Source organism: Topomyia yanbarensis, chromosome 3, assembly GCF_030247195.1.
Source record: "Topomyia yanbarensis strain Yona2022 chromosome 3, ASM3024719v1, whole genome shotgun sequence".
In the NCBI taxonomy this organism is placed as follows: Eukaryota; Metazoa; Arthropoda; class Insecta; order Diptera; family Culicidae; genus Topomyia; species Topomyia yanbarensis.
The window spans coordinates 392,117,009-392,130,101 of NC_080672.1; the positions used below are offsets into that span (position 1 = coordinate 392,117,009).

At 40.3% G+C, this 13,093-nt stretch overlaps 1 protein-coding gene across 1 annotated transcript; it reads right to left on the minus strand.

The window, feature by feature from the left end:
• Window positions 1-1,129: 1,129 nt before the first annotated feature.
• On the minus strand, window positions 1,130-3,404 carry LOC131688739 (uncharacterized). Its single transcript, XM_058973224.1, has 2 exons — window positions 3,245-3,404; window positions 1,130-2,964 (listed from the first exon to the last, which is right to left on the minus strand). The coding sequence occupies exon 2, from the start codon at window positions 2,949-2,951 to the stop codon at window positions 1,212-1,214; it is 1,740 nt and encodes a 579-aa protein (XP_058829207.1). The 5' UTR covers window positions 2,952-2,964; window positions 3,245-3,404; the 3' UTR covers window positions 1,130-1,211.
• Between the last annotated feature and the right edge of the window lie 9,689 nt (window positions 3,405-13,093).

A 13,093-nucleotide genomic window follows, 5' to 3' on the forward strand; every position in this document is an offset into this window, starting at 1 on the left:
ATTGAAGCATCGTCAATACTCGTATTGACAAAAATATTGAACGTATAATGGCCACTATGAAAAGCAATATCTGATCTGTCTTCTCTTCAGTTCATAAATAGCGGCACTTACTCGTTCAATATTTTTGTTAATACACAGTATTGGCGATATTGCTTCAATCTCATTTGAATATTACGTCAATCCCATGTGAAATGCACATTGTCAACACGTCAATTGTACTACCATTACACGTACAATTCTTTTGTCCATAGTATTGACGAAAATATTTAACGTGCAAGAGCCGCTAATGAGCGGATAGAAAATACTTCGATATAAAAAATCCGGTGCTACTTTAGTCCTGCCACTAAGTTAGTATCGTAATCTGCTGAGACGAAGTCAAAACGCAAATTCCATAACTAATTTAGTTATAGGTTTTGTGCTCTTCACGCGCAAAGATGGTTTTAAACGATTTTCACCTTAAAGGAGAAAAATAGTTACCTATTTTTTCTCCACTATGGTGAAATAAAGCATAGGGTGGGTGCTCCTATAGTTGAGGTGTACCAATAGTTGCAGTAGTGGGTTATACGCCTAACTAAGATACCAACCATCAACAAATATTTTTTTATCGATTCATCGCACTAAAATTATGCGACAATAAAACTGTTATCCTTGAAATTTGCTCAAATAACTATTGAAAAAAAATTATTTTCTTAGAATTTTGAGCTCCCTTGCACCTATAGTTGATGTAGTGTACCTATAGTTGCAAGTCCCATAAGAAAGCAATGGGATTTGCAACAATAGGAACCGAAATTAGCGATTGCACCACTATTGGTACATGTGTTCCTATAGTGGTACAAGCGGTTTTGAATACATAAATTGGTTTGTAAGCCATCTTTATATTTTTCCTATGAAGTAGGGACTGAAAGCTTTCGTTTAATGTATTAACATTGCCCATAGGTCTATTAATCGATTTTTTTTATCAAGTTTTCCTTAAGCATGCGACTATTGGTACATCCACCCTAGTGCATTGGCTTGCTTTATTTAAAAAAAATAATATAACTAGGTTATAATGGATGAATGCCAACTACTCCAGGGGTTTATCTTGTGCTAGGAACGTGATATTCTTTTACTCATACAACAGAAAACAAAATGAATGTCACAGTTTATTTAGTAGTTAGATAATTAAGACTGGTCAATGCAAAGAATTCTACCATAAAATTCAATTACGGCCTTTAGAAAAAGCCTAATCTCGAAGTGGTGAAAAATGATCGATTTCCAAGCGAATTCATGCCACGACTGCTGGCAAAGCTGCTGCTACGACCGCTGGCAAAGTTGCTGCTACGACCGCTGGCAGAGTTGATACGATTGTTGACAGAAGAAGTATTACCGCGACGCAATCCATACCGATCAAAACTGTTATTACCACTACCCGTGGTACGGTTTAACTGATCGAACAGATTCTCAACTAGACTGTATGGTCGGCTGCTCGATTGACCACTGCCTCCACTGCTGTTGAACGAATTCATACTGTTGTACGATGAATTATTCCCATTACCCCAGTTGCCACGAGAACCAGAGTCGTACTGGTTGGAGCTAAAGCGATCAAAGTTGCTCCTCCTAGGAGGGCTTGGTACGCGATTGAAAGCTGCACGCTTGGGTAGATTATTGTCCCAGATAGGAACAAATGACGACGACCTTGTTGGGTTCAAATTTCTCCTGACGGGAAAGTTCTTAGCCACTACGGCCCTGTTGGAATTGAGGGGCGCATTTGTCGACGGTTGGGCTGGTTTTTTTATTCGTTGAATCTGGATCTTGTTGAACTTGTAGTTCAACTCGTAGCCCAGTTTATGGATGATCTTTACAGATGCAGGATCCATTGTCAACTTTAGCTCAATCGTTTGTTTGTTAGGAATTTCCTTTCGTGACAAAATTTTCCATTGTGATGTACTGACGCCATCATTTTGACACTCGACAAAGCTCAAAATGTCCTTGTTGCTGTCTTGACGGCTATCGGTGAAATTACCGACGAATATGTCAGTTTTGGCGATGTTTTTCTCGGAAATGACCTTAAGCGAAGCGTCCTTCCAGAGCTCCAGCTTTGGTATGTTTTGTTGCAGGAATTTCACGGTCGGTTGATCCGAGCAGAGAACTCTTAAATAACCATCAACAAAAACACAATCTTCAAAGTGTGGCTTCAACGGTGAATCTTTTTGTTGCATCACCTGTTTAAGAATTCCGGATTTTACTTTGTTCGACTGATCCTTTGTAAGAACGCTAGCAGGATGATTGGCCATAGTAACAGCCATACGGATCGTTCCAGTACTAGCAGAAGTTTTCGCCAGTTTACTGGGTGGACCAAAGGCAGAATTACCATTCAAACCGTCTGATCTGCCGCGCTTCAAGCTCTCAACTGGCTTACGAGCTAGTGCTATTGCTTCCCGCTCATTGTAGCCGTTCTTAAGCAACCAGGCTAGTCGCTTCTTGCCTGCTCCGTTCAACGTCTTACGTTCTTCGTCAAAATCGAATTTCTTTTTACCTTTGTCAGCCAGCCCCATCTTTTCACGCGCTTCTTTAAACTTTTCCGGGTCTTGAGCCAAACGGGCCGCTTCTTCACGGTCATAGCCTTGGCCGAGAAGCAGTCTAAATCGCTTTCTAGCCGCACTATTAAACCGAGGACGTTCCTTCTTTTCTGCCGGTTTATTGCCATCAGCTTTAGATTCCTCTTTAACGGTACCATTAGGAGTAGCTTCGCTGGTAGACTTCGATTCTTCGCCGGCAGCAGCCGCAGGCTCAGTTTCCATTGCCGTTGGCGCTTCTTCGGCGGAAGACTCTTCCTTGACTCCGTTGGTGGCGGGGACCGAATCCGCGGAAGGCGATGCCTCTTGCTGTTTCGGTTGCTCCCCCTCCCCTGACGCTTGGGGCGCTTCTGGCCCCTGAGTTGCTGCAGTTGATTCGTTCTCGGCGGTACTCATATCGAAAACACGGCTAAAGTATACAGAAGAAAATTAGTTGTAGCATTAAACACTTGCGTTCCATCAATAAACTAAATTACAACTCAAATATAATATTAATTGGTATAATATAACGTAGAACAGTTGATTCTGTAAAACATAAATCCCGTTATACTAGAAAAGCCCAATTCTTTTTTACTGTGTAACGTGGCTTGGAAAATGGCGTCGCAATGGAAGTTTTTCAATCACCGCAATAATCATCTGAGCTGAAAATCTTATAAAACTCAACTATGTGTGGTCTATTAATAACATACCTGTCGTAAAGTTTACTTATTTTCAGTTTTTTAAATAATTATTCCTATTGGAACAGAAACACTATTCGAAGGTCTGACCGCAAATCCTGCAACGTGTTCACACAGCAGAGAATGAAAAACGAATGCTGATCGATAGCCCGCTGTCCGACAAGACCGGCCGAAGTACTTTTTGCTTCGTGCTTTTCATCACACACACATGCATACACAGCCAAGGTAGGTATACAAATGAGGATGAGTTATGGCACCGTTACTCAAATTCATCCAAAATTCTGCCTGGTTTCAGATGAAATTTCGGATCTCATGAAACAAGATATTCAGAGTGGGAATCGGTTGAGAGCTTGAAACCACCCTCTAAGAACGGTTGGTTTCAAAATCGTCCAATGACGGACGTTCGTTGGACCAATTTGGACAACGTCCAAATAACCGTTCAACGAACGTCCATCGTTGGACCCGTGTTGAACGATTTTGAAACAAATTTTTGAACGTCTCAGTGGGCAGGGTGGCCAGACCTACCGATTTATCGGTAGTCCTACCGATTTTGGTCTTCCCTACCGATTCACAGACGACCAAGGCAAAACTACCGATATTTTGTTATTCCTACCTAAAACTACCGATTCTTATTGATTTTGGACACATCTTACTCAACATTCATTTTTTGGGTTGGATTTGGTCTGATATCTGTGTTGTCAGTATTTTACAATTCTATCCCTCTAAGAACGGTTGGTTTCAAAATCGTCCAATAAAGGACGTTCGTTGGACCAATTTGGACAACGTCCAAATAACCGTTCAACAAATGTCCATCGTTGGACCCGTGTTGAACAATTTTGAAACAATTTTTTGGACGTCTCAGTGGGATGTCAATACTACGTTTTTGGGACAACAACCCGGCCTACCGATAACTACCGATAAACTTTTAGTGACCCTACCGATATTAAGGAATTCTATCTGGCCACCCTAGTTGAAACATCCCTCCCTCTAAGAACGGTTGGTTTCAAAATCGTCCAATGAAGGACGTTTGTTGAACCAATTTGGACAACGTTCAAATAACCGTTCAACAAACGTCCATAGTTGGACCCGTGTTGAAAGATTTTGAAACAATTTTTTGGACGTCTCAGTGGGCTCTAAAAACGATCGGTTTCAAAATCGTCCAATGAAGGACGTTCGTTGGACAACATCCAAGTAACCGTTCAACAGACGTCGTTGCGTTGAGTCATCCCACCCAGAGATGCCAGGTACTTTTTTCAAATGTCTACAATAATAGGTTTGTTCCAGTACCAGGAGAAACTGGAAATACTCCGGAGCAAACAGGGAGAAAATCGTTCCTGTACTATCTTCTTCTCTTTTAATGTAGAATACATTTAAGGTTTCAATATAGGGGTCCCGTTTCAAAATATCGGCTGCGGCGCCGCGTCAGATTTTGAACGTTAATAACTTTTATCATACTTAACAGAATGATTTGATTTTTAGACCAATTTGTTGCAAATATGTTCCTCTATGCTGTATTAAAATTTGAAGTATATATAACATGTACTAATAACAAAAAAAATGTGTTTTGAAAAATCTTTCGAAAACGACTCGGAAAAGTGAAAATTTTCAGCCCATCCCGCACAGAGCCGTCGTTATGGTAGACCAACCGAACAATAAAATAATGAAAAGTTTATATATAGGTCCATTACATGTTTGTTCGTATGGTTATTCGCATTGGGTTGCTTGACGAGAGCACTTGGTGGGGGAAAGACGGCATATTCCTTTGGTTAGGCCATTAGAAGCCGGACGGAAAGGAAAGGCTCATGCACGGCACGAGAACGAGCGAGAAAGCGATAGTAGTGCATATTAGCGCGATTATATAAATATCTGTCGGTCGGTTTTTCTCATCATTCGTATTCGTTCAAGCACTAGCAAGCAGCCAGTCCACCGAAGAAAAGCAGTCGGCGATGACGACGGCGGAAAAAGTGCCCCAGCTACTGGTGACTCATCGCAACCCGATCAGGAACTGTCGCCCTGCAAGAATTTCGCCCCAACTAAAGGGCAACAGAGTAGGCTATCGTTCCAGCGTCTGGGTCGTGAGATTGTGCAGGACTGCAAAGTCGAGCTACGCTTACAAAGCTCAGTCGTAATGATGCCCCGAGAAGCCAACGATGCCTACTTGGTCGGTTTGTTCGAGAATGCAAAATAGTGCTTTCTAGCTCACCGTGTCCGCGGGGAGTGCGTCTGAATTATGCTCCCGCAATAAAACAATAAACGGTTCTTTACAGGACCAATTAATTGTGTTCTAATAAGAGTTAAACTGAAATTTACATTTTATGGTGTATAACAAATAATTTTCAGAAAGCAATGAAATACGATGTGTGGAAAGAAAGAAAGAGAATTTAAATTATCCTCTCGCTCGTTTTCGTGCACTGCTTTTCCATTCCTTTCTGCTGCTACTACCATCATAACTAAAACGAATGTGCGTGTTCCCCCACCATCTCATGACCAGTGTTGCCACAATTGCATGTCGCTATTACAATTTGAATTATTTTATTGATCCTCTCTAGTATTGATAAAATATAGAACATGCAAAGTACACTAGTCGCATGCTTTTATTCGAACTTTTTGGCAGCCTCCGTTGATTAACTGCATAAATCGATTTGTTTGTGCAGCTCCTTGCTAGTAGCAAACTAAATAGCCTTTATCAGCGCTAACAAATAAAACAAAAGAATTTAAGTTTGTGAAAATCTTCTCCTTCCTTCTTTTCAAATCTGCAACATTCTTTGAAAATATTGTTGGAATGTTGTTATTGAAAAACTGAACATGCAAGTTTGCTAGCACTGGCCACTAGATTGAAGGCGATGGAAAGACAGAATATTCGTTTTGGTTATGCTAGTATTGGTAGCCGAACGGAAAGGAAAGGCACAGGAATGGCACGAAAACGAGCGGGAGAGCGATAGTAGTGCTTTCTTGTGTTTTCATATATGAATATTGGTCGGTCGGTTTTTCTCATCATTCGTATTCGTTCAAGCACTAGCAAGCAGCCAGCAGGGTTACCACATATACAGATTATTCTGTATTTTACAGATTTTTCAAGATAAATTGCGACCCAGATTCTGTATATACAGATTACAGATTTTAGACTAAAATACAGATTTTACAGATTTTCAGTGTAGGTTTGTAGTACCCAGACTATTAGAATTTCGAATGACACTTAAAAAGAATCCGATGCAGTTCAGACCTTAAGCAACCGCTAAGGCGTGGAACAAAAACGCCAAATTTAGATATTCCATTGTCAAAATATAGTTTTTTTGGAAGCTCCTAGGTAATTTTTGAATACAGATTTTTGATTCAGAATTTTTCTCCCAAGATACAGATTTCCAGATTTTTTTACGAAAAAATACAGATTTCTATGTGGCAACCCTGGCAGCCAGTCCACCGGAGGAAAGCAGTTGGCGATGATGACGGTCCGCAAAAGTGCCCAGCTACTGGTGGCCCATCGCAACCAACTACCGATCAGGAACTGTCGCCATGCTAGTATTTCGCCCCAACTAAAGGGCAACGGAGCAACTAATCCGCTGGCTAACATTCCAGCGTCTGGTTCGTAAGGTTGTGTATTACTTCAAAGTCGAGCTACGCTTACAAAACTCAGCCGTAATGAAGCCACTGATGCCTACTTGGTCGGTTTGTGGGAGTGGGCGTAAATTACAATAAAAGCAACGGTTCTTTTCAGGACCAATCAATTGTGTTCTAGTGAGAGTTAAACTGAAACTTTTATTTTAAGGTGTGTAGCAAATTTTCAACAAGCAACATAATACGTTGGGTGGAAAGAAGTAGCTTGCACACGGAACAAAAATTTAAATTATCCTCTCGCTCGTTTCGTGCACTGCTTTTCCATTCCTTTCTACTGTTATTATCAGTATTACCAAAACGAATGTGTTGTTGCATGTGTTTAAGAGAAACGTTGAAGTCGCATGCTTCTATTCAAGCTTTTTGGCAGCCCCCGTGAACTAACTGCATTAAATGATTTTTTGTGCAGCTCCGTGCTAGTAGTAAACAAAATGGCCCTACCAGTGTCTGATTCGTGAGATTGTGCAGGATTTCAAAGTCGAGCTAAGCTTATAAAGTTCAGCCGTAATGGTACCCGAAGAAGCCAGTCTTGTCGTTTTGTTCGAGGCTACAAAACAGTTCGCCAGGCACGTATCTATCATGCCAAAAATATCCAACGATCCAGCGCATCACCATCAACACCAACGCCGATACCAAAGGTTCTTTTCAGAACCACCATTATTACCATAGAGAATTATTTGAAAATTTCCCATTCAAACGTGATTCTGTTGAATATTATTAGTTTTAAATTAACGTCTCGAATTGAAATCACGACGCTCCGGTTATGTGACAGACATTACCCACCCATCTTTTTTTATTGTGACCACGACACCCCATTTCAATATTTCTGAATGAACAGAAGGTCGAGTTTGGAAAGTTTGTAACTTTCATTGTACTTAACCAAATTACACAATGTTCGCACTAATGATTCAGAAATATGATCAGGAATCTTCTATTAGATTTGTAAGTATGTATAATTTACATGAATAAAGAAAAATTGATTTTCAGGAATCAATTATTATCTGTTCTTCCATTGGCCAGTACTACGCGACTTCCTCATGCTAACAATTAATTTCATCGTTAGCCATCTCCCTCACCAAGGCCAACAACGCCAACAAAACCGGTCCTTTTCAGGACCACCATCATTTTTGTAAAGAATAATTTGAAATATTCCTCGCCCAAATCAGCTTTTGTCCGAAAATCCTAATGAGTATCAACATATTTGAAGAACGTGTTCCTTATGTATTCTACATCTCTCCGGTTATGTCGCAGACATTACCCACCCATCTTTTTTTTCTTCTTGTGGTGGCAAACCGGAGTGAAAAGGAGCAAGAATTTTTTGCTCCGGAGCAACAGGGAGTAACTTCCATGTACTGGAACAAACCTAATAATTTTAAAAGTTCTGGGAAGAACAAAAAATGTCAGGAAAGCTAGTGTAGCCAAAAGCCTTTATATTCAAAAATCTGTAAATATCTGCAACCAAACTAAAAAATCTGCAAATATCTGCAGCTTAAATTGAAAGTCTGCGAATTTGCAGACTTGTCTGCAAATCTGGCATCTCTGATCCCACCCACGCTGTTCGCAATGGCCCAGTTAAGCTCAACCGGAATTCTGGCTGCTTCCAGTTCGTATTCCGGCTCCAGTGACACAACCGATTCTAGTTAGAATCGGTTGTGTCACTGGAGCCCGTGGACGAACTGGAACCAGCCAGAATTCCAGTTCATTTCCGGCTGAACTTTATTGGGGGGACATTCAAGGGTAGTGAGGTGCCCTCTACAAAAGTTTAGAGAAAAATTAGAAATATGAAAACAAAAATCGTGCTTTTTATTCACATTTTTCAGCACGGGAATTAAAGCATTACCTTTTTGAAAAGCTTAGTATTTTCTTAATAATGTCATCAATTAATTGGTCTGGAACCATATTTTGCAATCTGTTCGTCAGTTCAACATGAAACGAGCGCACAATAACGAAAACTTATTATCACCTTTACCACAGAGAACAGACATATAAGCTTGAACAAAATTTTCCGGAAAACCTGTGTAAACATTTAAATGAAAATACGTTGAAAATCACCATCGCATACAGGTTCGCATGCGTGAATCACCATTGCACAGAGAACAGACATCCATGATCGAACAAAAATATTTAAAAAACGTGTAAACATTTGAATTAATATAAGAAAAACACTAGCGCCGCCACACCAACCTATCCCAACTATCCGTCAAATCGATTCCGGAACCGGTTCGAAATCCTGGATGAATTCAGCATGGAATCTAGCTCAAAGAAAACAACCGATTCCGACTCTAATCGGTTGACGCATTTGAGCTGGAATTCATGCTGGAAGTCCGAATCGGTTCCGGACTAGTTTGACTGGGTAGAGGAATAACCGCTGTCAATTCTGTCGCACTCAGCCACAAAAAAAAACATGACGACAGTAGCGCACCTGGTTTAGATATCCAAACTACCTTCGAAACCGTTAGAGATTTTACACAAGTTGCATGCTCAAGATGGACGTCTGTTCTCTGTGACCATTGTATCCAAGTTTGCACACAAGTCCCGTTTAGCGATTGCTGGGCGATCGAAGCGCCGACCAGTGGCAAGTTGCTACTTGCTGTTGTCATTTCAAAGCGACGGTTTTATTTCTTACACAAGTTGAAAACTTTATTTGTATGTCAGTTCTCAGTGCCTTTACTAGAGTCGCTTGGTATTTACATTTTTCGATATGGTATTTATGAATGGTAACCGACTGTAAACACTGGCAATTTAGACTGAGAAACATTTTCGAAATATCTATTATCGGTTTCTTATGGCTAAAATGAGGTAGGACCACGGAAAATATGCAAATTATGAAGATTTTGGTAAGTGCTTTTTCCAGACATTTTAACCTCCACGATCCTCTCTCGCTCGAAACATCCATATACAACTATCTCTCCCTACACGAAACGTATCCTTTCTCATTCCGACTAACGTGCGCCCGTATGGTGCAAATCAAATGCGATTCTCGTTAGTGTGAGGAGTTACCTGATTTTTCTTTGACAGCTAAATGACGCTTTTATTCCCCTATGCTGTGATGTAAATTTGTTTCAAAATAACAAGCCGTCGGATAATTTAGATCTGTCAAACTACATTTAGAACACGGTGTTCCTAAATGCGATGATTTGGCCCGAAGAGCAAGCACTAAATCATCAATACGACGCAGTGCCGAAAGTCTTACATAATTAGTTACTTTAAGTACCATAAAGTAAATTAAGTACCGCAAAGATTTAAAAAAGTACGCGTCAAGTTCATTGTACCACAGAGAACAAACGTCCATCTACAGCATTCAACTTGTGTAAAATCTCTAACCGTTTCGAAGGTAGTTGGGATATCCAAACCAGGTGCGCTACTGTCATTATGTTTTTTTTTGTGGCTGAGTACGACAGAATTGACAGCGGTTATTCCTCTACCCAGTCAAACTAGTCCGAAACCGGTTCGGGTTTCCAGCATGAATTTCAGCTCAAATGCATCAACCGATAGAGTCGGAATCGGTTGTTTTCTTTGAGCAAGATTCCATGCTGAATCCATTCAGGATTTCGAACCGGTTCCTGAATGGATTTGACGGATAGTTGGGATAGGTTGGTGTGGCGGCGCTAGTGTTTGTCGTATATTAATTCAAATGTTTAGACACGTTTTTTAAATATTTTTGTTCGATCATGGATGTCTGCTCTCTGTGCTCTCCATCTTGAAACCGCTATCAATGCAGTCGAACTCAGCCACTAAAAACAAGACGACAGTAGCGCACCTGGTGTAGTTACCCCAACTACCTCTGAAATCGTTAGCCGTTACACACTAACCCAGCCCAAACTTGTTCAGTAATTTCTTTTGACGACTTACTCAGTAAAGTGATATTTTTAAGGAGCTGTCAGCAAATTGTTTAAAAATTTGCGGAATAGTTTTCATTTTTTAGCGATTTTCAGAAATTCTTCGAATAATTTACTGAAACCCGCAATATTTTTCACTGAATTTATCAGCTCTTCTGTTTTTTGGCACATAAACCTTATCCAGTAAAATACTGACTGGTTGTTCGGCAAAATTGTACCAACGTTACCGAACCTTGTCAAAAACTTACAAAACGGGTACAGCAAATCATCTGTCAAGTCGCCATTTTCAGAGGAAACTGCTGACTGACCAGTGTTTTTTTGACGTTTGGTTAGAACGGATTGCGGAGAGTTCGGTACCAAGTTGTATTACTGAATTGATTACCGAACGGTTTGCTGTTCAAAACATCAGCAAAATTTTACTGTACCCAGTAATTAAAATTAAGTGTGTAGGAATTTTTACACAAGTTGAATGCTGAAGATGGACGCACAGAGAACAGAAATCCATGATCGAACAAAAATATTTAAAAAACGTGTGTAAACATTTGAATTAATATACGATAAACACTAGCGCCTTCACACCAACCTATCCCAACTATCCGTCAAATCCATTCAGGAACCGGTTCGAAATCCTGAATGGATTCAGTATGGAACCCACTGAGACGTCCAAAAAATTGTTTAAAAATCGATCAACACGGGCCCACAGAGAACAGACGTCCATCTTCAGCATTCAACTTGTGTAAAATCTCTAACAGTTTCAAAGGTAGTTTGGATATCTAAACCAGGTGCGCTACTGTCGTCATGTTTTTTGTGACTGAGTGCGACAGAACTGACAGCGGTTATTCCTCTACCCAGTCAAACTAGTCCGGAACCGATTCGGACTTCCAGAATGAATTCCAGCTCAAATGCGTCAACCGATAGAGTCGCAATCGGCTGTTTTCTTTGAGCTAGATTCCATGCTGAATCCATCCAGGACTTCGAACCGGTTCCGGAATCGATTTGACGGATAGTTGGGATAGGTTGGTGCGGCGGCGCTAGTGTTTTTCGTATATTAATTCAAATGTTTACACGTTTTTTAAATATTTTTGTTCGATCGTGGATGTCTGTTCTCGGTGACGGGCCCAACGATGGACGTTTGTTGAACAGTTATTTGGACGTTGTCCAAATTGGTCCAGCGAACGTCCTTCATTGGACAATTTTGAAACCAACCGTTCTTAGAGGGAATCTTGCTCAAAGAAAACAACCGATTCCGACTCTAACGTTTGATGCATTTGAGCTGGAATTCATACTGGAAGCCCGAACCGGTTCCGGACTAGTTTGACTTAGAAAAACTCTAGAAAGAGAACTGCGGAGACTCCATTTTGGATCGATTGGATTCGCGTATAACTGTCAAAAAACGAATCCAATCGAACATTAGGTTTGTTCCAGTACATGGAAGTTACTTCCTGTTGCTCCGGAGCAATAAATTCTTGCTCCTTTTCACTCCGGTTTGCCACCACAAGAACACAGAGAACAGACGTCCATCTTCAGCATTCAACTTGTGTAAAATCTCTAACGGTTTCGAAGGTAGTTTGGATATCTAAACCACACGCAGAAAAAAGATTTGTAGGTTCAATAAAATTATGCATTAAATTCAATAAATTAAATTATTGGTCGGGAGACAATAAAATTATTTATTGAATTCAATAAAATTTATTTATTGTTTCAATAAAAAAAATTATCGTTCCGTTTTTCAATATTTATTTTATTGAAATTAAAAGAAAATTATTGATACTAAAAATGTATTTATTGAAAGCGAAAATTTGTTGTTGTTCTAATAAAAAAAATATTTTCAAACCAATAAGTTTGTTTGTTAAAGTGATAAACAATAAATGATTGGATTCAATAACACATATTTTTGGTTTACATATGCTAAATTTTTCTGCGTGCAGGTGCGCTACTGTCGTCATGTTTTTTTGTGACTGAGTGCGACAGAACTGACAGCGGTTATTCCTCTACCCAGTCAAACTAGTCCGGAACCGGTTCGGACTTCCAGCATGAATTCCAGCTCAAATGCGTCAACCGATAGAGTCGGAATCGGTTGTTTTCTTTGAGCTAGATTCCATGCTGAATCCATCCAGGACTTCGAACCGGTTCCGGAATCGATTTGACGGATACCCGGTCAGCGTGGCAACCCTCTAAGAACGGTTGGTTTCAAAATCGTCCAATAAAGGACGTTCGTTGGACCAATTTGTACAACGTCCAAATAACCGTTCAACAAACGTCCATCGTTGGACCCGTGTTGAACGGTTTTGCAACAATTTTTTGGACGTCTTTGTGGGAAGCAGAAAGTTAGCAAAAGTTGAGCAAAGCGAAATTGATGCTGGCAGAGTTTCTGCGAGCATTTTGCGCGATTTGTGCGAGAATACTGGCA

Coding starts and splice junctions, on each gene's coding strand:
- LOC131688739 (XM_058973224.1), bottom strand. CDS start 2,951: ATGAGTACCGCCGAGAACGAATCAACTGCAGCAACTCAGGGGCCAGAA.